We start from the raw sequence: 25,661 nt of genomic DNA, 5'->3' as shown, positions 1-25,661 counted from the left end.
TCTATTTTATTCTCTTGGTGGCACACATGATTCCATTATGCTTGTGGGTTTCACTCGGGGTCTTTGAAAGTAGGCTACTTTTGGTAAACAGCATTTGTGTTACTACAGATTTACTTTTTGTTTACGCTTCTTTTTCTAAAATTATATGTGTGATAATAGATTTACTAAAACCACTGTATACATAAGACCATTAGACTGAAATTTATTATATTTATTTTTTTAATTTTGTAGACTGCTTGGTCCTACAACTGCTGCCGATATTCTTCAACTGACTAGCACATTAACTACAACAGCTGGTGGTCCCACCCACACTCGAGTTATCTTGGCCAATGATGATATGAGAGTGATTTCTCGGCCGGAGGAAGAACTGTTTGAAGATTTGTTTCAAGTAATTAAGTCTCTAAAACAATATAAAAACATTGGGACAAGTTCCATCCAGCTCAGGAGACAGGGTTGGCTAAAAATGTGTTGAATCAACTTATATAAAATTGTACTGTCTTAAAAGAAAATGTCGCAACTACATTGTGAATGTAATTTGTATTGTATACAGTAAAAAAACAAAAAAAAACCCAACATGTTAAGGTTTTTTGAATTAGGAATTAAATTTAAAATGCTAAATATCTGCCCACCTTTTGTTTTTTAAAACTTTATGATAGCATTATCTTGCATTTAACATTAAGTTTTGTGTTGAGGTCCATTTCCCACTAACTATAAATCTTAGATCAGTGAAACTTGGTTTATAATTTCATCTATATATGTTCACAATGCATGTAGGGAATACATTATTTTAATTGATAAAATTAATTGAATTAAAATTTGACTTGAATTTTTTTATTAAACCTTTTTTTAACCTTGCAACAAAAGCGCATAAAAAATATAACTATTATTTATTTATATTTTTAAAACATACATTGAAATAAACATCTTATGGATGTCATTTATTGTTGTCGACATACATGTAATAGGAGGCATTTAAAACTAAGTGATTTGAATAAATAAATTAATAAAATAAAGAAACAAAACTATTTTTTAAATATTTTTTTTAAACCATGTGATGACTGTCGATGTAGTCCGTTCTGGTTATCAACCCTCGAAGTTTTATCTTGCAGATAAAAAATTTTAATATGATTTTTGGTTTGTTTTACCTCCAGGAGAATTACCCAGACATTGGCTCTGTTTCTGGTTCCAGTGTGTTGTCTTGTATTCCCTCCACTTTGCAGCGATGGACTGAAGAATCCAAAGTCCTAGATGGTGACAGTGTACACAATTGTGTAACAGGTTGGTCATCCTTCTATCCAAAATTGTACTTTCATATTATTAGTCCCCTACCAGTCCATCCAGAGGGGACTAGGTTTTGTCCACATCCTTCCTTCCGTCTGTCTGTCTGTCTGTCTGTCCATCTGTCTGTCCATCTGTCTGTCCATCTGTCTCACAGATAGTTTTCTGGATGGGGGTTTTGACAATGCCTTGAGATATTGAAATTTTGTCAGGTACTGTTACAGATAAAATTTCACTTTCATGGCAATTTATCTATTTTTGAGCGAGTTATAGCCCTTGAACTTAGGAGATATGAAAATGTTTTGGGTCCAGCAGGTGACATATATTGCTTTAGCAGTACTCTCATAATGCTTGTTATTTTTCACTTGGTCCTATGTTGGTTAGAAATTTGACAAAAGCGTGTGTATATAGGGTGTATACTACCAAATCAAATTCCATAGACGACAATAGTAACATATGCGGCTAAAACTCCTACCTGCAACGTATCAACCGACATAAACGCCACGGATATAAATACTACCACCCCTTACACTTAAAGTGAATCAGAAAAAAATGGGGGTCAAGCTGCTCGTTTCTGAGATAACGGGTAGCGTCTATGACTACCCTAGTTTCGCACAAAATTTGAGTACTTTTTTTTACAGGTACCCCATACATGTTTCAAGCACAAGGCTACTTGACACATTGGTACTAGATGAAATAAAATTGCACATTTATTTTACCCAGATGAAACTATTATTTTTTACAACCAACACACTCACATTTATAACTAATCACAGGACTTGTGGTGTTCACTTCTCTATCAAAAGTTCGGTGCACCTCGAACTTTGACCCAGCCGGAAGTTATTTGGTATAGTACTACCTATATGCATGCACATTTCACATGATTTTTCAGCTTTTTATCAGATTTTAGCTGTTTTGCTAAAAATAATTTGCACAAAGTAGATTTGATTTGATGTGAAATTCTGAAAAATTACCTTATTTAGGTAAGTCTAGAGGTGTCAATTCAGCGTTTATTTTTGAATGAGTATCACATCCCTGACATGCACAGGCACACATTCTCAGTAATATGCTATAAAATCTCGAAATCCTTTTATTCAGTTTAGTATATTGACTATCCACTATTTCATGTCTAGCAATTTCATTTAATACATGTGTGTGTTTTTGTTGCAAGGTTTTGATGATTTTAAATTTGTTTTCAGTTTTGAAACCAGACATTATTACGTGCCTTGTTAAGAGAAGAGATGATGAACTTGCTGAGAGAAGAGAGAAGCGAAAAAAAGCAGCAGAAGAGGAAGAAAAAGAGAACTCCGCTGAGGAATCACTAATGACCACTCCTGTACTTAACTTTTTTTCATAGATTATGGGTTTTTGGTCTTAATATGGGGTGGGACGTGGCCCAGTGGTAAAGCTCTCGCTTGATGCACGGTCAGTTTTGGACCAATCCCCGTTGGTGGGTCCATTGCGCTATTTCTTGTTCCAGCCAGTGCACCATGACTGGTATATCAATGGTCGTGGTATCTGTGGGATGATGCATTTAAAAGATCCCTTACCCTTTAACTCTTTGGGGCCGAATCCCGACACACGTCGTGATGTTAATTTGCGCGAAATGTCGAGTCCCGCCTGTACGCGTGGTTTACAAGCAGTAGCTATTATCGAATGCCGACTGGAGGCGTGGCCGACTGTACATGTAAAACGAGATGTCATTGGCTAATATAATTAGAAGTTTTCATTATCAGCTTGTAGAAGATTAATCCAGTGACCAATAAAAAGTAGTCTTACAGCTGGGTTTGTTCATGCACCTCGTGGCTTCGCTTGGCTTTGTTCGGCTTTGTTCGCTTTGAAAATGTTTTTAACAAAATGGACGACGACGTATTTCTCAATTCTGATGATAGTATTTCGGAATTTGAAGGTTTCACGAACGATGACGTACTCGATTTAAATAACAGTAATTCGGATGTAGACTTAAGTAGCGATAGTGACGACATACCATTGTCACATTTTCGAAATAGACGTAATATCGGTAGGACTCTTACACTGGCCTGTTGTGCTGGGTAAAAAACGGACATGTAAACAATGCAGTACACAAGGCATTCGACGTGAGCCAGCCACAGGCTGTGAACAGTGCAATGTGAACCTGTGTGTTGGATGTTTCAAGCAATACCACAAAGCCAGATTTCCAGCATTGTTTCAATGAAAAACCCCAAAATCAATCAGAACTTTCTGATAATTACCAGTAACATTTATTAAAACTTTTGTTTATTTCTGTTATTTATAGACAATTAAACTACTTTTTTTACAATTACATCATATAAAATAATATATGTTCTTCATTAATTGCACATAATTAAATAGCTCACAAAATTTGATGCAGATTTGTTTATTGATTAAGTTAAGAGTTATTTTTGCTGCAGTGCATGAAATCTGTGTTTATGCTTTAGGGCATCAGCAGGTAAACACTGCCTAGGGCTGGAATTCAAAATGGCCACCAGGCATCAAAGAGTTAATGGAAAATGTAGCAGATTTCCTCTCTAAGACGAAATGTCAAAATTAAAAAATGTTTTGACATCCAATAGTTGATGATTAATAAATCAATGTGTTCAAGTGGTGTTGTTAAAAAAAAAAAAAACTTCTTTTGGTCTTAATGTTTGCATTTAAGAGAAAAATACACAATTCTTTACAATGGTGTATGGCATTTTTGTCTTGCCTTTATAAATAAAAAGTCTTTATATAGGTATTAATGTTCCAACGGCAGCATGTCGGTGTCAACTTTTGTGTTAAAGTTTAACGTTGAGGTTTCAAGTTTACCACAGTTTCTCACAAACTTCCAAGTCCTAGGTCAATGAAGCCTATGCGTGTTCATTACAGCGCTGGTGAAAAGAGTTAATAATTAATTAAACATTTTTTATTAAAATACTTAATTTTTGTGTATTGTACTGTTTGACATGTATGGTGATTTACCCATTTTTCACAGGGCTATTTGTTGGGCCCGGTAGGAGACATGTATTACTTAGCAGTACTTTAGAATGTTTGTTTGTACATTTTGGAGAATACCATACATGTCAAAACATTAATTCATTCTGCATTATTGTTTATTTTTTTATAGCAGCTGCTGTCTTTATTATAAATATTTTCAAATAGTATCTTGTAAAACTTACTTTTTTAATGTATGTATATATATATATATATATATATATATATATTATTGAGTATTGTGTTTTGTTTTGTTTTGATGGTTAACTCAGACAGAATTGAACTTTCATTTAGAAAAAGTTTGGGTGCACTGCTGATCCCGTCACGTCGACACCTCTTGCCACATCGTCCGTCACAACTCCCTCGGCAGAGAACATGTCCAGACAAATCAGTAAGTAGCTACTAAGGAGTAAAACTTCTCTTAAGTCGAGTTAATAATAAATATTTTGTGATGAAAAATGCATTAATTTCTTTAGATACAAATTAGGAGAAAAAACAAAACAACTATTGATCATTAAGTATAGTGAATTGAAAATTGTTCCTATAGTCCATTCTATCCTTCTACAAAAATGGTTTTTGTAAATAATTTTAGTTTGGTTTGACGTAAGAAGAAAATTAAAAGTGTTTTGGTAATAAAATATAAAAAAACTATATTTGTGTGCAATTTAGAAAACAATCGACTCAAAAATAAATAAGTAGTAGTAAATTTCACAGTATGAAAAAAGCGTTGCTGGTGGGAAGAACTATAGATGCAAGCTCGCCTCATTAGTTGTCAGTAACATGACACTGTGGAGACCTCAACTTGTCATGTTAATGTAATTCCAGGTGTAAGTGAAGCAGTTGCAGCTGCCGAGCGTCTAGCCTCTGCTATGGTTGAAGAGGTCTTGTCTACACCAGTGACCACGGCGACGTCCGGTGCACCTGCCGAACTGCTGACCACGTCTGCGTCGTTTGCCACAAGCACAGTGGCCAGTACGAGTGTTGTGCAGACCTCCTGTGCCGTAGCGCGGGCAGAGATACACGATCCCACGGTGACGGCAGCAGGCCAGGCCTCGGGGGCACAGACCTTAATAACGCCTGCCCAGCCGGTGCCAATTACCACATCACTGGCTCCACTGCGCCAACAAAGAAGGTACGTAATCTCTGAGACTTCAGTTGCTCATTTTATAATTTCCATATACTAACCTTTTCTGACAACCAATAGCCAATGTGTGTTTTTGTGCTAGGGTGTCGTTAAACATTCATTCATTTGTTCATTCATTCAGTTGCTCATATTCACACACATAGAAAGTGGTGAGTTTTTTTGTACTCGCCTTGTCATTTCGTTTCAATGAGTGAAGTTATGATTTTTATTTTTTATTTTTTCGGCGCCTCTTACATGATATTTCTCACCAGGATTTATCATGGAAGCAGTGGCATGTCGTCCTGTTATTTCCAGATGGAGAGGTCAGGGTTTATTAAATAACATTAATACAGAAAGAGGATCAAGTAACTGTTAGCAATTTGGTAATTTTGGTCAGCAAAAGTGACTGGTCATCTGTCCACAAATGCACCTACATAAATGTCTGTAATTTGAGACAACATTTACTGCTTTAAAATATAACAGAAAAACCAACGTAAATAATACTTACCTTTCACATATGAACATTATTTTATGTATTTTATAAACTTTCAAAGTAAAAATGTGAGTACTATTTCTAGATATAAATTTGTACTCCTGTAACATGGTTTTGTCAAAAATAATCCATTAGTAGGGTTAATAACAGATAGAGGAGATAATGTCTCTTGAAAAATTACCTGTGACTTTTTTTAATTTTTATTAGATGGATTTTTATTTTACCTGCCAACTTAAAAAAAAAATAGACTGCTTTTCGTATGCAACTATTTCGAGCACTCGATGGAGAAAAAATATCTACAGTTGCTGCTCAGTTTTCAGTTTTAAGTTTTAAGTTTCTTGTGTCCAACACATATATTTTAAAAAGTGACGCCATTAAAAATAAGATAACTTGTGATAGATGTCTGAGCATTTTATCATTGTATTTTATATTCAAATAATGTTCTTTGTCATGACAATATGTCAAATAATTAAGAGTTTTAAGTTGTCATTCAACAAATTGTTAAATAGGAATAGAAGTACAATTTGGTGAATTTATTTTATATTGCATTCTCCAAAAAGTTGATTAAAAAGAATTAAACAATGAGAGATTTTTCATACAAGCCATTCAAGAAGGCTTGTATGGAAGGATTAAGCATATTTAGTAAGTTTGTTTTGTTGCTTTTTAAGTATACAGTTTCAGCTGTTTTTCAACAAATTGTTAAGTCAGGCTAAAAATGTGAATTCTGTACTCATAATAGTTAATAAAGGATGTCCTTTAAATACATTCTTTTTGCTACCTTATTTCAGAAATAATGCACTGAATGCCTCTTCATCCCCAACCAGTTTGGCATCGCTGTTGATGTTTGGAGATGAACGACCCATGGATGCGACGAGCTCACCGAATGTTATTCCATCTGCCGCCTGTCCTCACCTGGGCTCCAGCGTGGATGAACCAGTATCTGGTACCCCGACGTCCAGTTCAGACTCAGGCACGTGTGCCCAGCCTACCAGTGAAACTGCGATTACTCCAGAGGAAGTATCCAACATTACAAGTTCAGATGCAGTCACGGTTCATTCATCTGCTTCAGGTATGGTTTTTCTTCTCGGTAAAACATTTCCATTTAAAGGCTGTGTGATTACTATATTTATATATTATTGTGTATGCTTGTATTATAGTATTGAAATGCATATTATTTCTGTAAATCCGTGAAAACATACAGTGTCCATCTATGTGCCAGCTTAGGCCAGGTGAAGTTTCTTAAACATTTTATAACTTTATTTTGTGAATTATAGGTTACAGTTTTCCTCCAATAAATGAAATTTATTAAAAATAACTATATGTGTGAATACCATTCTATGGAATGTTCAGTATGTCATCGCAACTTAACCTTGTGTTGCAATCTTTTAACATGAATATAATAATGATTTGTTTTCAAATATATCTTTGTTTTGCTCATTCAGGCAGTACAGACGAGTTGTCATCTACTGGAAATGTCATGGCATCACCCCCAGTAACGTCCACAGCAACCCTGCCTAACAACTTGCACAGTCTGGGAGCTTTGATAGCAGAAGTTGATGAGCTGATAGGGCGGTCTAGTGAAGCGACCACAACCACAACAACATCTGGTCAGAGTGCACCCAATCCAAATCTTTTTGGAGGTTTGTACAATACATGTATTTCTAGATTAGTCCTTTCTTTTCAACTGAACCCGACCTCAAACTACTGGAATTTTTCTCTGGAACAATAGACTAGTCTGAACATCCCAACAGTCAATGTGATGGCTTAAAATCTTCCAGTGAGTCCTCTGTTTCCTATTCCGGTCACGTAATAGATGCCTTTTTCTTTCTCCTTCACTCTTATGGTCTGGATGTCTTTTCTTTTGCTGTCATTCTATCTTCAGCCATTATGGTTTTAGTGTTGGTTTTATATATTGGTAAATCCCTATTCTTATCTGTTAACATATTTGTTGATATATAATTATTATATAATTAAATTTCCGTTACATTCATTACAATTTAATTTCATCCCATTGGTCCAACTGTAGCAATGAGAGTTTGTTCTTTTCTCGATGAATGTTAAAATAACGTTATCAGGCTGTCATATCTGATGACATCACTTTATATTGGTAATTTGTCTTATTGAGCGTTGTTTAAGAACCAAAAAATTATTCAAAATAAAATCTGAACTTTTAGTGTTGTTATTAATAAGTATGTTTAAAATTTAATTATAAGTATTGTCTATTTAAAAAAAAAAAATTATGTTCATCTGGGTATGAACAAAAAAAGTTGTCCGCAAACTTACGTCCGTGCACCACGACTGGTGTATCAAAGGCTGTGATATCTGCTATCCTGTCTGTGGGGGATGGTGAATATAGAAGATCCCTTGCTACTGGTGGAAAAATATAGCGTGTTTCCTATTTAAGAATATATATGCGAAAATTACCAAATGTTTGACATCCAATAGTTGATGACAGTCAATCAATGTGCTCTAGTGGTGTTGTTAAACAAAACAAACTCACTTTTGTTCATTTTCAGAGGGTGTTGACCCCTCTTTTCTGGCTGCTCTACCTGAAAATATTCGTCAGGAAGTGATAGCCGAACAGATGCGTCTCCAGCGCATCCAGCAGAGGGCGCAGCAGCAGGCACTGAACACAGAGACTATCGGTGGCATGGAGGTCAACCCCGAGTTCCTGGCGGCTCTTCCACCAGCAATACAAGAAGAGGTGGGTATTGGAGACATTCACTTTATAATCTCTTTGTCAAAATTAATACAAGAGGAGGCAATCACTTTATAATCTCTTTGTCAAAATTAGTACAAGAAGAGGTGGGTATTGGAGACAATCACTTGATAATCTCTGTCAAAATTAATACCAGAGAGGTGGGTATTAGAGAAAAACACTTTATAATCTGTCAAAATTAATACAAGAAGTGGGTATTGGAAACAATCACTTCATAATATCTGTCAAAATGAATACAAAAGAAGTGGGTATTGGAGAAACATTTCATAATTTTTGTCAAAATTAATAGAAGCAGAAGTAGTATTAGAGACAAACACTTTATAATCACTATGGAAGTGGACATTGGAGAAAAAACACTTAATTGACTACATCAAAATTAATACAAGAAGTGAATATTAAATAAAAACACTTTATAATCACATCTTCAAAATTAATACAAGAAAAAGTGGGTATTGGAGAGAAAAAACCTTTATAATCACGTCAAAATTAGTCTTCTCCATATCCTTGGATTTAGTTCATTCGGTTGAGTGCTCGCTTGAAGTGCCTGCATTGCAGAATTGAACCACCTCGATGGATCCATTCAGGTGTTTTCTCATTCCAACCAATGCACCACAACCGGACAAAGGCTGTGGTATGTGCTATCCTGTCTGTGGGAAAGTGCATATAAAGGATCCCTTTCTGCATCAGGAAAAATGTAGCGGGTTTCCTCTAATGACTGTGTCAGAATTACCAAATGTTTGACATCCAATAGCAGACGATTAATTAATTAATGTGCTTCAGTGGTGTCGTTAGGGAACATGTGTTGCTTTCACAGTACTCTCAGAATGCTTTTTCTTCTTCTTCTCAGGTGCTAGCACAGCAAAGAGCAGAACAGACTCGACTGGCGGCCCAGCAACAAGCACCACTCAATCCAGACACACCGGTTGATCCAGCTAGTTTCTTCGCAACTCTCCCAACGTCTCTTCGACAGCAAGTGCTGGCTGATATGGACGACAGCATGTTGGCAGTTTTACCAACAGATCTAGCCACAGAGGCACAGGAGTTGCGGCGAGAATTCGAAGATCGCCATCGGAGACTGATGCAGGAACGCCTCTTTGCGCAAGCTGGGGCAGCCTCTCTGTCTGCCATATTACGTCATTCAGGTGCTCGAGAGAGAGCAGGTGTGAGCAAGGGGCTAACTTGGTTCAAATGAGTGCACAGTATTCAACTTCTTGGGGATTTTAATTGTGGATTTAAATATTTTTATATTATTGTTTACCTCAGTGTTCCAGTAGGTGTTTTACAAAAGATGTGCAAATCAGACAAATTAGTTTGTCTAAAATTGCTTTGTTTTTGTTTTTCTGCTTTCAGTGTATTGCACATACTACACTGGTTAAAAAACAAATTGTTGCAATATGATAAATTATGAAATGGCTTGATCACAGCTTTAGCTGCCTAGCCAGTGTTAGCTTAATTTAGCTTTCCATGTATATTCTGTTATGTCTTGTTATGTGCAGTACAATGTTAATTGTTTGGTTTCTACTAAATGTAAGTTGTAAAAAGAGATTAATTATCACTTTTGAATTTTATTACAAGTTTTATTTACAAATTAATTTTTTAGTATTGTTTTTTATGTGGAGTATTTTTCTTCTTTTTCTTGTTAATGACAGATTGTTTTTCTGTTATTGCAGAAAATCATTCCATATCCATTGCTGTTGATAGTTAAAAACTTATAAAATGTGTTTCGTGAGGTGCTTGTATCGTAGGATCAAATCACCTCAGTGAACCCATTCTCTCACATATATTTTTTTCCCATCCCAAACTGCACCACGACTGGTACATCAGAGGTTGTCGTATGTGCTGTCTTGTCTGTGGGTTGGTGCAAAAGATGTCCTGCTGCTAATGGAAAAATTTAGCAGGTTTCCTCTCTTAAAACTGTCAAAATCATCAAATGTTTGACATCCAATCGTCGATGATTAATAAATCAGTGTGCTCTAGCGATGTCATTAAATAAAATAAACTAAACCTGTTAATTGGTATAAATAAATGAGTGAATGAATGTTATGCTATATCTTTGTACAAACATTCTTATCAGATATTGTGTGTTTCTCTGTCGAGTGTAAAAACTATATTTTATAGGGTGTAACTTGATTTTTTAAAATTATTATTATTATTATTATATTGATGTTTCTTAGTATATCTTGTGCATAATTATTTTGTCAAAGATTCTGTAATATGTCCACTAGGACCTTTCCTGTCCATTAAATCTATCCAGAGACACAAGTATGGGGTTATTTTTAATGTTAAGATGGTAACATACTGAAGTGACATCAGGACTGCCCTTTGCTTACAACCTGTTGGTATTTCCATTGTAGCTGTGCTGCATGTGTTTTTATCAGCTTGTTCTGCACAACTAGATAATTGTGTGAACAGTTTATTTTTGTGTTTATTTGTGCTATTTGTTTTGTCTATTACTTGCACAATAATTATGATGCAGTACAGCATTATCCATCAGCAGAAAACTGTCTAACTAAACTAGTATCATGAGAGTTAAATCTATAATATGTTCTCATTCAGAATATAAAAAATGTGTATTATGCTCACAAGGGCAAAAATAAAAGTAAACTTTTCTAATATTTTTGTTAGATTTTGATTTTAAAGCATCTAAGAAAAGATCTAGTAGTAAATGTTCCTCTTCATAATAATGTAAGGCTACCTTGTGATGTATCTATGAAATTTTTACCAGCTGCCTGATGAACGTAATTACAACTAAATCTTTTCTTGCAGGTTTAGCAGGTCGGCTAGGAACAAGGTACGCAATACGAGCACCACGCGGAGGAAGTCAGTGGGCCTGGGGGTCGGGTCGGCTTGGTGGTCCAGCCAACAGTAACAGCAACACGCTGAAAATGCGTGGACGCCATCTGTTGGATCACGAGGCTCTCACCTGCCTCTTAGTGCTTCTCTTCATTGATGAACCAAAAATCAATACCAATCGTTTCCATAGAGTATTAAGAAACTTGTGTTACCACGGCCCGACGCGTGCTTGGGTCATGCAGGCACTGTTATCGATACTGCAGAAAACCAGTGACTGCAAGGTTCTTATGGAGACTGATGACAAAGGAAAGAACAAATTGAAAAAAGGTGTCCCTATGCAGACAGACTCACCGGTGTCTGTTAAAAGCGATATCCGAAGTCAAGCTTCGTGGCTGTCTGTCAGCTTAGAAGCTGCCTTGGGGTGCCGAGCCAACGTCTTTCAAATTTCACGAAACGCTGGGAAGAAACATGCAAACTCGCCCAGCTCTAGTGTTAGTATTCATGTGCAGGCTGCTCCTGCTGTGTGTAGACACGTACTGGACACATTAATATCTCTAGCCAAGATATTTCCAAGTCAGTTTTTCCCTAGTTCTAAAGCAAAGGAGGTTCAAAAGTGTGACGACGAAAAAGACACTGAAGGTGCAAAGCAAAAGCAGACTACGAGTGGACTCGCAAGTCCGGTAATGAGTCCACGAGTTGTGAACAAGTTAGATTCGAAACAGGAGGCTAAAGAAGGAAAGTGTGACACTGATTTCTGGGATCTTCTTGTGAGACTGGACAGTGCCTCCAGTAGTCGTAAGGGCAAAGGTTTTCCTAAAATGCACGGAGACGGTGAGTTAAATAGTGTGGACTATTCCAGGGCTCCTCTGGGTCATCTCATGAGTATGCTGTCACATCCAGTGATTCGCAAGAGTCAGGTTCTTACGGATCGACTTATCAGGTTACTGGCTTTAGTGTCTACATCGTTGCCCGAGGCATTGCAGGCAACGAAGGCAAACGTCATGACTTCCTCAACAGCACGAACAGCCGCCCCAGGACTGAATCCATCTGTGATGTTACATCCCATTCTCCAGCCACCAAAGCCAGCTGAAGGTAAAGAAAATTCTTTTTGTGTTACAAAGTCAAAATTAAACCCTGCCCCATTAAATTTTGCTGAAAATTGTCACTGAAAATTGTGATACTTAAAATTTTAGATTGACCAGACTAATGGTTTCCATTCAATGTGTCTTTTTATTAATTGTCAATAAAGATGTTGTTTTTTGTTGGGTTCCTGGCCACGTTTGCATTAAGGGCAATAAAATGGCAGATTTTGCTGCCAAGTCTACTTTGAAATTTGCCCCATGTTGTTGTAGTGATTTTAAATATCATATTGACCAATATATCTTTTCGACTTGGCAAGATGATTGGGACAGTGGTCATGAACACGCTTCATTCTGATAAGCCAGTCCTGGGAGAGTGGCAGTCATTCTACAGGTGGTGCAGGAAGGATGAAGTAGTCTTGTGTTCCCGTATCGGCCATACATATTTGACGCATTCATTTATTTTAAAGAAGGATCCTCCACCTCAGTATGAACATTGTCAGTGTATACTGACACTGCGCCACATTTTGATGGATGTGTAATCATCTGAAGCCAACGAGAAATGATATATTTGGCAACAAATTTTTGGGAATCTTTTTAAATTCCATCTTGAACTAATTTTAAAGTTTTTAAAACACTTTGATTTTTTATACAAATTAAAAAATATACTTACTTTAATATTTGTATTATGTTGTATTTTCCACACTGCTCTTTACACTGTGTTTATACATAAATAATTAAATTTTCTTTGCATCTGTACACTTTATGGCAGTCTGATTGGTCCAGAGGTGCTTTTTTTTTTCCCGTTCATATCTCGATGAATCCCCAAAAATTAATTCACTCCTACAATCCCCCCATTTCCCTCCATTTTTTTTATTTTTTAATATAATTACAGATCTAGAAGCTTGCAAGTCGACAAAGGAGGAAAAAGTGCCTGAAGTTGATGAAGATCCTGTTTTGAAAGATGAGCTGCAGTTGGCTGTGCAGGTAAGTTGTGGTTGACAGATTTCACCATAAAATTAGCATCCCTATGAAACAAGGATACAAATGACTTGAAAATGGGAGAAATAAGGTCCAAATGAAATGATTAATGCAATTCACGAAATATACCATTCATTTGTTCTTATAACAAGGTTCTAAAGAAGTTATACTAATTTAACTTTTTAAAGCAAATTATCAGATTCTGGTTTTAGTAAGAATAACCATTACAAATGTAACCAGCTGATGACATTATGAAATATCGTAACAGGAACTGAATAGCTTGATATGTCGGAGATGTATAATCTTAACTGCTTTTTATTGCTTGAACTGAATTATTTAATTAAAAGTGTGTTGATGCATCCATGTATCATTATCTTTTGTTTACTTAGATTTTGTTTATATTGACAAGTAAACTGGCAGTTCACAGAAATTACTACTGTTTGTCACAGTATCTGATTTAGTACATGTCCGTTCTCAGTGAGAAATTATGATTTTTATTTCCCCAGTTATGTGTGCCCACTGGGGTAATAAATGAAATATCATTAAAGACACGTATCACAAAATTTACATGTTCTTTTAAGGTTCTGACAACCAAGGCTTGTTCTGAAGAAGGACTTGAGGATGCCACCAATTTGCTGTTGCAACTCTCGTGGGCCAACAATGCTACAAGAAATGCTATCTTGGATCTGTTACTTTCTGGAGCCAGAAAAATAGGCCTTACAGTCTGTTCCCACATCAGGTAGGCTTCACTCATTCAGTCAATAAACTGTTATGAAGTTTAGTTAATCGACTGTTTTAGTTACCATGGAGATGTTGAATACTGATGTAAAAAGGTCCCTTGCTACCTTCTTATGGTATGGTATGGTAGGAGTAGTCTATCATGGCAACAGGTTTTTTCTCACTGTATAGTGTCAAAGTAACCATGATGGAATCAAATGGCCATAATTTTACATGTGCTGAGGTGTGGTTAAAACAAATACTCCTTTCCCCCTACCCCCGCCCCGATGGCTGTATTGAAAAAAAAACCTGTGTTAATATTTTGCTGTAGGATTTCTTCTCACTGTGTAGTGTTGTGGTTGACATCTAATAGTCATAATTTTAAATGTGCTGAGGTGTTAATACTCTTTCCCCCATTGATGGCTGTATTAGTGAAAAATGGGGGCGGGACTTAGCCCAGTGGTAAAGTGCTTGCTTAATGCGTGGTCGGCCTGGGATTGATCCCCGTCGGTGAGCCCATTGGGCTATTTCTTGTTCCAGCCAGGACACCACGACTGGTATATCAAAGGCCATGGTATGTACTACCCTGTCTGTGGGATGGTGCATATAAAAGATCCCTTACTGTTAATCGAAAAGAGTAGCCCATGAAGTGGCGACAGCAAGTTTCCTCTCTCAATGTGTGGTCCTTAACCACGTCTGATGCCATATAACCGTAAATAAAATGTGTTGAGTGCGTTGTTAAATAAAACATAAAATAAATGTGTTAATATTGTGCAGGAATCTTCTGAATGAGATTCAAGACTTGAATGTGAAGATGAAGTATGACCAACCGGATGCTGAGGAGAACCGAGATGTAGACCAAACCCCAGATTCACATCATGGTAAAGGTGTTCTCACAGACAGGTAGGTTGTACAAGAAGTCATCTGTAGCATAAAATACAATATTTCCCATTCCAGCCAGTGACTGGGTGGTATATCAAAGGCCATAATATATGTTATTCTGTCTGGCGAATGTGCATATAAAAGCTGGATGAAGTAGCGAGCATAAGTCGACACCTGACCTGACCTGACCAGCACCTATGTGACTGCAGCTAGTTTCTTCCTTCACTGTTACACAATGTTTCATTGATAATTTTATATTTTTGAATATTCATCTTTTGTATTTTCATACTGGGATATCGTTATGTAGTCATTCAATTTAATGCGATGTGCCAAAAATGAGCAAATTGCAGATCTAAGATACAAAATTCCATAATTTCCATTTGAAAATAGTCTGAATTAATAAATACAAATATTTGAATTTTGGTATTAAAATACAAATAATTAATATAGGAGTTGTTATTGTTAAGTTTTATATTACACTCTTTTTTTTTTCTTTTTTGTTTAAAGGTTTAATCCAACATCTAGTGTTGTGGTTAGTGCACCTGCCAAGTTTAAAAGTAGTCGTGAGCTGCAGCTGCCTTCCATTTCTCAACTGACCTGCAAGACGTCAAGTCAGCAGTTTTTCCTGCGCATTCTCAAGGTCATAATACAGCTCAGGGAAGCTGCAAGAGTAGCAGCCAAAAAAGCAAGGAAGACCAGTAAGAAAATGTTACATCTAACAGTTTGCATCAAGTTAAAAAAAAATGGTACACAGTCACTGCCATAGGAAGGGAGGAAGGGGTTAAGAATATAGGACATTGTTGTGGATTTTGTTTTTTTAAACAGTTATTTTATATTCGTAATCATCAAGATGAAACTAATAAATTGTATCATGTGTCTGTAAAATAGAATATATTGTATGAAAATGACATTATTATTAGGTATGGAATTCTTATTGTGGTTGAATCACATCTAATGGTTCCACTGTCCTGCTGCAGATCTTAGTATGATATAAATGTGTCCATTTTGTTGCTATGCCATTTAAGACCTACCCTTTTTTTTTTCTCTTAGAACAAAAAGCTGAAGTTGAAGAGACCCTTACTGACCTGGATGCTGATGTGTTCAGCATAGTTGGAATGAGGAACCCATCTCAGTCAGCATCTCAGTCCACAGTGCCTGCACCTTCCGGTCCGAGTTCTGCCGACCAGCCAACGGCAGGTGCCTCCGATCAGACCCCAGTCTCAGACACTGCCAGTTCCGTTGCAGAGACCGGAATGTCTGAGTCTGGGACTTCGGACCAGACTGCAGAAACACCAATGGAAGTGGAAGAAAACGGTAAACCCTTTTTTGTTTTATATTTATTTTGACATTTCATGTTGTATTATGGTCAAGAGACCTAAGGAATTTGTTTTTAAAAATGTCAGAATAACATAGTCTCATAACAGGTATGATATAATAAACCCAGGCAAATTGTGTAAGAAATGAATGGATGAATGTTTTAATGACATCCTAACTAAAAAAGTATGTGCAAGAGGTAATTTCTAAGCATTAAAACTGGGGAAATTATTCAGGGATTCCTTTTTGTTATGACATGATGCAGTACTATAGCAGCAAGCCTCTGAATTTCACAGAACCAATCAGTTTGGTAGCATGTTGGCAGAATCAAACTGAAAGTTTGTTACCCATTATTATGTAACAATCCACCATTCCAATGATTATGGAAAAATTATTTCTGATGGGCATGGAACCGAAAAGTGATTCATGTAATGTTTGAAATCCTGAGATCTGGTCAGTATAGGTAGTACTAAACCAAATAACTTCCGGTTGGGTTGAAGTTTGAGGTGCACCCAACTTTTGATAGAGCAGTTCTGTCATTGGTGGCGATTGTGGTAAAAAAAAAGAGAAAAAAAAGATGTTTCAACTGGGTAAAAAAATGTATGGTTTTTTATTTCATCTAGTACCACTGTGTCAAGTAGCCTTGTGCTTGAAACATGTATGGGGTACCTGTAAAAAAAAGTACTAAAAGTTTGTGAGGAACTAGGGTGGTTATAGAGGCTACCCGTTATATCTGAAATGAGTAGCTTAACCTGCATTTTTGTATGATTTACTTTAAGGGGGAGGGGTGGTAGTATTTATATCTGTTGTGGGTATGTCATTTGATACACTGCTGGTAGGAGTTTTAGCCACATGTGTTACTATTGTCGTCTATGGGATTTGATTTGGTGGTATACACACTATAGCAAGAACTGTGCTTTTGCTTGCAGCATCTGCTAAAGAAGATGCAAAGAACAAGGAATCGAAGTCTGATGACGCAGTTCCTCCACTACCACGCCTGAGTGAGCAGCTGATTCTGGATGAGCTGTGGACAACACTGGGAGACTGCCTGACTGAACTCTCAAAGACCAAAGATCATCATGCTGTACTTATTCTCCAGCCTGTAGTCGAAGCGTTCTTCATTGTCCATGCAGGTTGTCACCGTTTCTCTGGTTTTAGTGGGGCCTCTGTTTAATTAACTTCATCTTGAACAAATTCCTGCTATTGTCGTGTGTGTTCTAGTCTTATTCACACCAGGATTAATCATCAGGGAATCACAAGGAAAGTTTAATGCTGGAGCTACTGAATAATGCTGGAGCTACTGAATAATGTTTGAACATATAGTACAGCTTAAATGGTATCGATCAGATAGATGAGCATTAATAAATATTTAAATTTAAATTTTATTTATTCATCCTCTCCTTCCATCACCTTCATTTTTAAAAAAAAACCTAAACATTTCATTTTATCACAATCTTAAATATGTAATAATGTAACAGTCTGTGTGTAATATTTGGGCTCAGATGAACTTTAAAATTTAAACCTTTTGTTTAATATTTTTTGTTTAGGTGAAAAGGAAAGCAAGTCTTCTGAACCTCAGCACAAAAGGGAAGACCAATTGGCTCACCTGAATGCCGAGATGGCACCCCCCTCACCGTCACCAGGTCCATCCATGTCGGAGAGTGCTAGCCCGTTTATGTCCGACAACGCTCAGGCACTTACACGGGAAAACTCGGTTGCATCTGTTTCTTCACTGGCTCACTTGCCACCAGATACACAGAAGTTCCTCAAATTCGCAGGTAAGAGCTTGTTTAGTTTTGTTGAAGTGTTCAGTTAATACCATTTGTTTACAGTGACAGAATGTAGAGAAAATATATTCATTTGGGTTTTGTGTATTTATCATCTGTTTAATGAAATGCATCAAGCTACTGTATCTAATGTGTGAAAGTCTTTATTTCTTACATCTCATCAAAAACTTTATCTTACAGCACGTGCAAGTTTAACATAATTCACAGAGCAGTTTTCGTATTGCTAATTACATTGGATGATATGGCTTTTTGCATCCAGTTTATCTCTGCAAAACAACCATTTGGATGTCTTTAATTGATCAGTCTACGTGTGATACCAGAAATCTGACACCGTTTTCTCTCTCATGTTAAGGGCTCATTTACACGGGATGTGGTGTGTGCGGCCTGGTTGTTGTGTTTGTTGCGGCTGCTACATGTGTTTAGAGTATTCACACAAACTGCGTTCAGTCAAGTGGCAGACGCTGGTTTTTAAATACTATGATATATTTTCACTAAAAAGCCGTTTTTAATAATTTTAAATTAGAAATACTTACATTTTCTCCTTTAGAATATTGATTTTCGTACACCTGAAATGATTCTGGTCATCCAGGATTTTGTAATAATCCGAAATGCATTGATGAAGTAGTCTATTTTTGGACGGTATTTCCTTATCAAAACATCAGACATTAGCTTCTCTGTTATAACCGTATCAAAATTTCTTGCAGGTTTGTAGATGAAATAAACTTGGTGTTCATTTTCACGGGCTGAAACTAGGGTCTGCACTTTTAATGAACTCACTGCAGTGCATTTTTAATTTAAACATATTAAAAGTACAGCTGTGTTTATAGTAGTGTCCAAACCATTATTTTTATCAGTTGATACGCTTTGTTACGATATAGTAAATATCTTACAGATTTGCTATGACAGTTTATTTTTTGTTATATGCTTATGTAAAATACCATAGTTGAACTTAATTTTTTTGTTAAAATAATTAAATAACATTTTCTTAATATATCATAGCAGTTGTTTTTTTCAAGGCAACTGGCTGCAATCATTTTCAAAATTCAAGCATTGCACATGTCAGTGTAAATGCTCTCATTGGAAATGTTCTATATCAGTTTTTATACCAACACCACATGCTCGGACAGCATCCATTGTAAATGAGCAATAAAAAGTATTATTCCAATTATCTTGCTTGGGACTGTTAAATTGAAAAGTTAATTTTTTCCCCCCACCTCTCATTACAGAAACACACAGGACAGTTTTGAACCAAATCTTGAGACAGTCTACGACACATCTTGCTGATGGACCCTTCAGTGTTCTTGTTGATCACACAAGGATTTTAGACTTTGATGTGAAGCGAAGGTATTTCCGGCAGGAGCTGGACAGTCTGGACGAGGGTTTGCGAAGAGAGGACCTCCCGGTCCATGTGAAGAGAGAGAACGTTTTTGAAGACTCGTTCAGAGAGCTCTTCAGGAGGTCGGCAGAAGAGTGGAAGCAGCGATTCTACATCGTATTTGAAGGTATTTGATAAAAACCTGGGTGAAATATATATATATATATTTAAAACATTTCGGGGTTAGGGGGTGTTCTATTGGGGGTTTTGGGGTGGGGTTTTTTTTTTTTTTATGTTATCTCTGTTACTGTGCCACTGAACTGAATACACCACTAACAAACCTATATGTCATTACTAACACCAATTTAAATTTTATATTTACCATAGTTTGACACCCAATAGCTGATGTATTTTTTGTGCTGGGGTGTCGTTAAACATTCATTCATCCATTCATTCATTCATTTATACTAACACCAACATCAAAACATTGTTTTGTGTGGAATCAGTCTGTTAAATAACAGACTGTTGACACCTAAAATGATTAAATAATTATTGCACTTCTGAATATTCTAAAGCCCACATGTCCACTTCTGTGAATGCGGTATGGACTCCGACAAGTTTTGCGTGTTTGTATCCTTTTATATGGATACCAGTATGATACTGTATCCACTTGTATGTTTTCCGACACATTTCAGTACCTTCCGTTACATGATCAAGTCAGAAAAAAAACCCCATCTGCAGCTGTACACTGAATTGCATTCTGCATTGGACAAATGAACACCATTTTGTCATTTCATTATGCAGGATTTTAGCTGCATACACTCAAGTGGACACACATCTTAAAAAGTTGTGACATTTTTAAACCTTTTCACTGAATGAAAATATAGCTTAAAACAAGATTTGTTTCCTGTATAATTTTCAATGTTGTATGAGGTGATGGGTGGACAAAATGTAATAGGTGATACCATATCTTTATACACATGTACAAGAGAATTCTAACAGCACTGGTGTTTGTAGTTATATTAATTGTGAATTATTTTACAATTTGCAGGTGAAGAGGGTCAGGATGCAGGTGGCTTGCTGAGAGAATGGTATCTGATCATTTCTCGAGAGATTTTTAATCCCAACTATGCACTTTTCAAAACATCACCTGGAGACCGTGTCACATACACAATTAACCCGTCGTCACATTGTAATTCCAATCACCTTAGCTACTACAAGTTTGTGGGGCGGATCATAGCCAAGGCAGTGTACGATAACAAACTGCTCGAGTGTTACTTCACCAGGTCCTTCTACAAGCACTTGCTCGGACTGCCAGTCAGGTACACTTACTTGTTTATCGTGGAGCTCAGCTAGGTTATAAACAAAGCCATTGTACATAATTTTTAACAATTTTATTCCATTAACTTAATTTTATCACGTAACATTGGTGAAACAAAAATTGTTAAGTTTTACAGTTTAATAACGTATATTAACCTGGGCCCTGTTTTACAAAGAGATCTTAGCACTAAGATCACCATAAGTCCATAAGGTAGCTATGCACTTAAGTGAGCTTAGCACTAAGATCTATTTGTAAAACATGGCCCAGGTGTATAGAAAAATATATGTTAATTTTGACATTAGGCCAAACAAAATAAATTTCTGGTCTCTGATCAATGTGTGCGTTGATTTTGATCCTGGCTCGTTGACATTAAAAAAAAAAATTAAAAAAAAATTCCCACAGTACGACGTGGATTTTTGCCGGGCTTGTCTTGCTGTGACGTAAAACTGCATTTGGAGCCAAAATGCCATCGTGCATGAACTATTTCGGTATCATAACCACCTTTTTTGTGCATCCATGCTTAAAAAGAAAGAAAAGAAAAAAGCCCCATCGCAGCATCAATTCTGGAAGTTTGGTCTGACCAGAGACCGACTTTTGGGGGGGGGGGCCTTAGACAATAAACTGTCATGTGAACCAAAATTGCATTTTACTTTAAGTGTGAAATTACTGCCTATTAATGTTTTCCTGTATTTCGTCATTTTAGATGGCAATAACACTAGCTGGCTACTAACATATTTTAATGGATCTTATTTCAGATACACGGATATGGAAAGTGAGGATTATGCATTTTACCAGGGTCTAGTCTTCCTTATTGAGAACAACGTCAAAGATCTTGGCTACGAGCTGATGTTTAGCACTGAGGTAAGGCTTGTTCCAGATGAAAACGGGGAAAGCATGGTCCTACCATGCTCGTTAAGTGGTATCTGTTGAGTTCAAAACTGCACTGGGGGATTAAACATTCCATTCCTGATAGGAATTTGATAAATAAATAAATTGCTTATCAGAACTCATTTTGTGGCGAACTGATCATAAGGATTTTCATACATTAGATTATTGTCCATTTCTGTCTTGCCTTTATGAAAAAGTGAGATATAAATACCACTTTTCTGGCGGTGACAGCATCATCGTTTGTGATTGAGCTCAACGTTAACATTTTGCATTTTATTTCTCTCAAACTGTGTCTTACAGTAATGAAACTTGGTTTACAGATGCATCTATGAATGTTCATCTCGATGCATGTTTAAAAGAAAAAATTGAGAGATATTAAACCCATGAAAATGCTGACCACTAAGGGATAGTACACTTGCAGGAAATGCCAATTAAAAAAAAAAAATTATAATTTGGAATGCAGAAAATTATAAGGGATCAACATCTTTTGGCCATTTCATTCTAATTAAGTCTTTAAAGATAGAAACTAATGCTTGAACCCTCAATCCAGGTGGGTAGAAATTTCTGTGGCTAAATGATGTTAATTCCAGGCACGAGTTCGTATGTTGTATTGTTTTTATTTTTACTTGACTTTATGCTTTTTAAGCTTGGAAGATCCATAATTGATGTAATAAAAAACCAAAACCTATTATTAATCTTCTCAGGATAGGCCACAGCTATTACATATGTCATTTACATAGTTCCAACTAATAAAGGGGGTAGGGATGGCTAATGATAAGTCATGAAAACATGTAACTTTTCTTGTCTACTATTATAGTAAGCCAATGAAAATATTTCTTTTTACCCCTGGACTTTTATGCTTGTATCATAAATAATCTGTATTATTTTATTGTGTAGATTCAAGAATTTGGTGTCACAGAAAGTCGTGATCTCATGCCAAATGGGCGAAATATTGCTGTGACTTCAGAAAACAAAAGAGAATATGTGAAACTTGTGTGCCAAATGAAGATGACTGGAGCCATTCGCAAACAGCTGAATGCATTTCTGGAGGGCTTTTATGACATAATTCCCAAGAAACTGGTTGCTATATTCAACGAACAAGAACTGGAACTTTTGATATCTGGTTTACCCATTGTTGACATTGATGACCTGAAGGCCAACTGTGAATATCACAAGTATCAGCCAAATTCACTACAGGTATACATTAATGAAAGTCTTTTCAATTTTGGAACTTTTCATGTGATGTTTCAGTTAAAAATTTATACATTCTGACATTGTTCTTTTCACAGATCTACCTTTGTTTGATGCCCAATAGCCGATCTCTATTTTTGTGCTGGGGTGTCGTTAAAAATCCATTCATTCATTCTTTTCCCATATCAAATAAAATATCAATCTTCAGATTCCAATTTTACCATGGAAAATCAGAACCTTTTTACAGATTTCTCAATATGATATATATATTTAATGCATTTTTCATTTACTGTTTTTATTATTTATTGAAGTAATATTCTTTTCAAGGTATTGTTCTTTACCAAAGTAAATAAAACATGTAATATATTTCAGATCCAGTGGTTCTGGCGTGCCTTGAGATCTTTTGACCAAGCAGAAAGAGCCAACTTCCTACAGTTTGTGACAGGCACATCAAAGGTACCACTGCAAGGATTCTCGCATCTTGAGGGCATGAATGGCATCCAGAAGTTCCAGATTCATCGGGATGACCGTTCTACTGACCGGCTGCCAACGGCACACACCTGGTAAGAAACGAATACTAGTACATGTTTAGCTTGACACCCATTTGATACTCTCATGTCCTGCTGCTTTCACTATTGGTTTGCATTACCCTCAGTTTGGCCCAAATTTTGTATTGTCTTCAGCCTTTGTTGAAGTTTTTAAATGTGAAAAAAAATGTGGCATCATTTATTTTGGCACGTCTATCTTTGATGAATTGTAGTATGGTATAGTGTTGCCCATTTGTCTGTTTGTTTGCCCATTGGTCTGTTTGTTAACTGTTTCAGTCTGGGGCATATCTTCCTTATCAATTAAACTTGTGAATGTTTGCATGCAAGTACAACTCTGGATGACTGTATGTTTTGTAGTATTACTAGGTCACCATGACCTACTTTTTACCAATTACTGAACCTGAAAGAAAATTCTTGTCAGAGTCCTATCTTTCTTATTTTAAAACACTACTATTTATCAGATGTGCCATCCGAGGATTGGTAACATGTTGAATAAGAATATTAATTTTACTACTAGTACTATTTGTTTTATTTTACAGCTTTAACCAGCTGGATCTGCCAGCGTACGAGACCTTTGACAAACTTAGACACATGCTGCTTCTGGCTGTCAGCGAATGCTCTGAAGGTTTTGGCCTGGCCTGAGCTGCCTTTCTGCTTCAGGCTGACTGTAATATTCCAGCATCACCAGAGTAGATGGGTGATTCCTCTAATGATTCGTGTCTGAATGTTCACACTTAAAAAACCCTGAATTTGTTAATATTGAGTTGGGCTACTGAGTTGTCTTCAAGCCCGATATCTCTCTAGATTATGGATACTTTCCAGTTCCAAAATTAGACTGGAGCACTGAACTCCTTAGAAAGTGATAAACATAAGACCCGTTTCTGTCTTGATGTACATTTAGATTGATAACTTTTGACTATCCCGTTGAAATACCATTAGGCTGTTGTTGTGCAACTTAGATTTACCAAATTTGTAATTTTGGATGGCTTATGACATGGCTTTGTGCCAGTTACTTTGTGTAAATGTTTACCGAAAAGGGCTTCTGCCAACCTAACCAAGTGCTAAGAAGACTTTGTTTTTGTGAATGTGTGTGTGTGCGAGCGTGCGTGCGTGTCATTTATATATATACATACACTGTGTACAAAGAGAATGGATGAAAAAAGTGTTTTCTTTTTTGTGTATGTAAGGTCAAGATAAAAACATAAAGCTTGAACTTGCTGACAGAAAGATTATGATTGTCAGTACCATTTTTGTTATTTGACCCATAAATCCTATTTATGTGTATATGTGTATGTGCATGCAAGCAAGATTGAGTGGTAATTTCATCAATGCATTCTTCCGCAGTACAAACATGATGCACCAAGATTTTTGTTCTCTGTTACGTGAATGTTAAAAAAAAATAACCGATGTGAATTCGTGATATGAGAATTGTATTTGTTAAAACCTAAGTTAAATTAATGCAGTTCTTATTAATTAAACCATGCAGTTTGGAAAACAAGCTACAAGACTGGCATGCTTCTTGGAGGTATACAATTGTGTAAACATTTTGAAGTATACAATTGCGTGAACATTTTAAAGTTGACTAAATGTGTGAAGTTCTATTTGTTTATATGTTGCAACAATTTAGTCTGGTCATCTGAGTGGCACAAATGAGTTAATTTTTTAGTATTCTGGATTTATTAGATGTGGGGGTGGGGGGTATGAATTGATGATGACATCCTTGTATTATATATTTCAATGTGTATTGCCTTTTAGAATGCTTTGTATCCAGTGGGCATCTATGGCTTTCTGCAAACAAAAGTCCACAAAACCGTTTGCTTTCCAACTTTAATGAATCTAAAATATCTTGATACTTGCTCATGCTATATGTACAGTACAGTTCTCTCTATAGTAGTTTATGGAAAAGACAAGAGGAAGGAGATGGCAGATGTTGTGAGAATAACACTACCAATGAGTAAGGAAATAACTTGAAAGGTTTTTTCACAAGGATAAAATTGTACAGTGAACATAAATGCAATTGTATTGATATGGTGTGAGTTTGAAAATTGTATTATAAATGGAAACTTGACCTGTTTATTGTTAATGTTACTGCATTTGGATAACTGTACAGATGTAACGTAATTAGTTGTATTTAAGTTCTATGATCCATATTGTCGCAAACTGGCAAAATGTTAACAAATCTTATGATCATTTGTTTATGAAGATCTTTTCGGATGTCAATTGGAATTTCAGCTACAAATTAAAAATGTTCTTCAGTAACAA

At 36.2% G+C, this 25,661-nt stretch overlaps 1 protein-coding gene across 2 annotated transcripts in view; it reads left to right on the top strand.

Annotated features, from left to right (window-relative positions):
* LOC121368163 (E3 ubiquitin-protein ligase HUWE1-like) overlaps window positions 1-25,661 on the top strand; it is a 97,033-nt gene extending 71,372 nt beyond the window's left edge. Inside the window, exons 57-79 of one of the 2 annotated variants that reach the window (XM_041492776.1) lie at window positions 232-388; window positions 1,152-1,278; window positions 2,478-2,614; window positions 4,543-4,639; window positions 5,074-5,380; window positions 6,653-6,933; window positions 7,307-7,504; window positions 8,381-8,568; window positions 9,431-9,725; window positions 11,350-12,468; window positions 13,351-13,442; window positions 14,018-14,175; window positions 14,931-15,056; window positions 15,543-15,733; window positions 16,086-16,349; window positions 17,279-17,482; window positions 17,897-18,127; window positions 19,363-19,638; window positions 20,503-20,773; window positions 21,528-21,633; window positions 22,558-22,857; window positions 23,224-23,414; window positions 23,939-25,661. In XM_041492776.1, coding sequence (XP_041348710.1) covers window positions 232-388; window positions 1,152-1,278; window positions 2,478-2,614; window positions 4,543-4,639; window positions 5,074-5,380; window positions 6,653-6,933; window positions 7,307-7,504; window positions 8,381-8,568; window positions 9,431-9,725; window positions 11,350-12,468; window positions 13,351-13,442; window positions 14,018-14,175; window positions 14,931-15,056; window positions 15,543-15,733; window positions 16,086-16,349; window positions 17,279-17,482; window positions 17,897-18,127; window positions 19,363-19,638; window positions 20,503-20,773; window positions 21,528-21,633; window positions 22,558-22,857; window positions 23,224-23,414; window positions 23,939-24,041 — 5,419 coding nt within the window. In that variant the 3' untranslated portion in view covers window positions 24,042-25,661. Of the gene's footprint in view, window positions 1-231; window positions 389-1,151; window positions 1,279-2,477; window positions 2,615-4,542; window positions 4,640-5,073; window positions 5,381-6,652; window positions 6,934-7,306; window positions 7,505-8,380; window positions 8,569-9,430; window positions 9,744-11,349; window positions 12,469-13,350; window positions 13,443-14,017; window positions 14,176-14,930; window positions 15,057-15,542; window positions 15,734-16,085; window positions 16,350-17,278; window positions 17,483-17,896; window positions 18,128-19,362; window positions 19,639-20,502; window positions 20,774-21,527; window positions 21,634-22,557; window positions 22,858-23,223; window positions 23,415-23,938 lie in introns of both variants that reach the window. The other variant, XM_041492775.1, reaches the window with a different exon arrangement.

The sequence above is a fragment of the Gigantopelta aegis genome, chromosome 3 (genome assembly GCF_016097555.1).
Source record: "Gigantopelta aegis isolate Gae_Host chromosome 3, Gae_host_genome, whole genome shotgun sequence".
NCBI lineage: Eukaryota > Metazoa > Mollusca > Gastropoda > Neomphalida > Peltospiridae > Gigantopelta > Gigantopelta aegis.
This window is presented reverse-complemented; position numbering and strand designations above follow the sequence as displayed.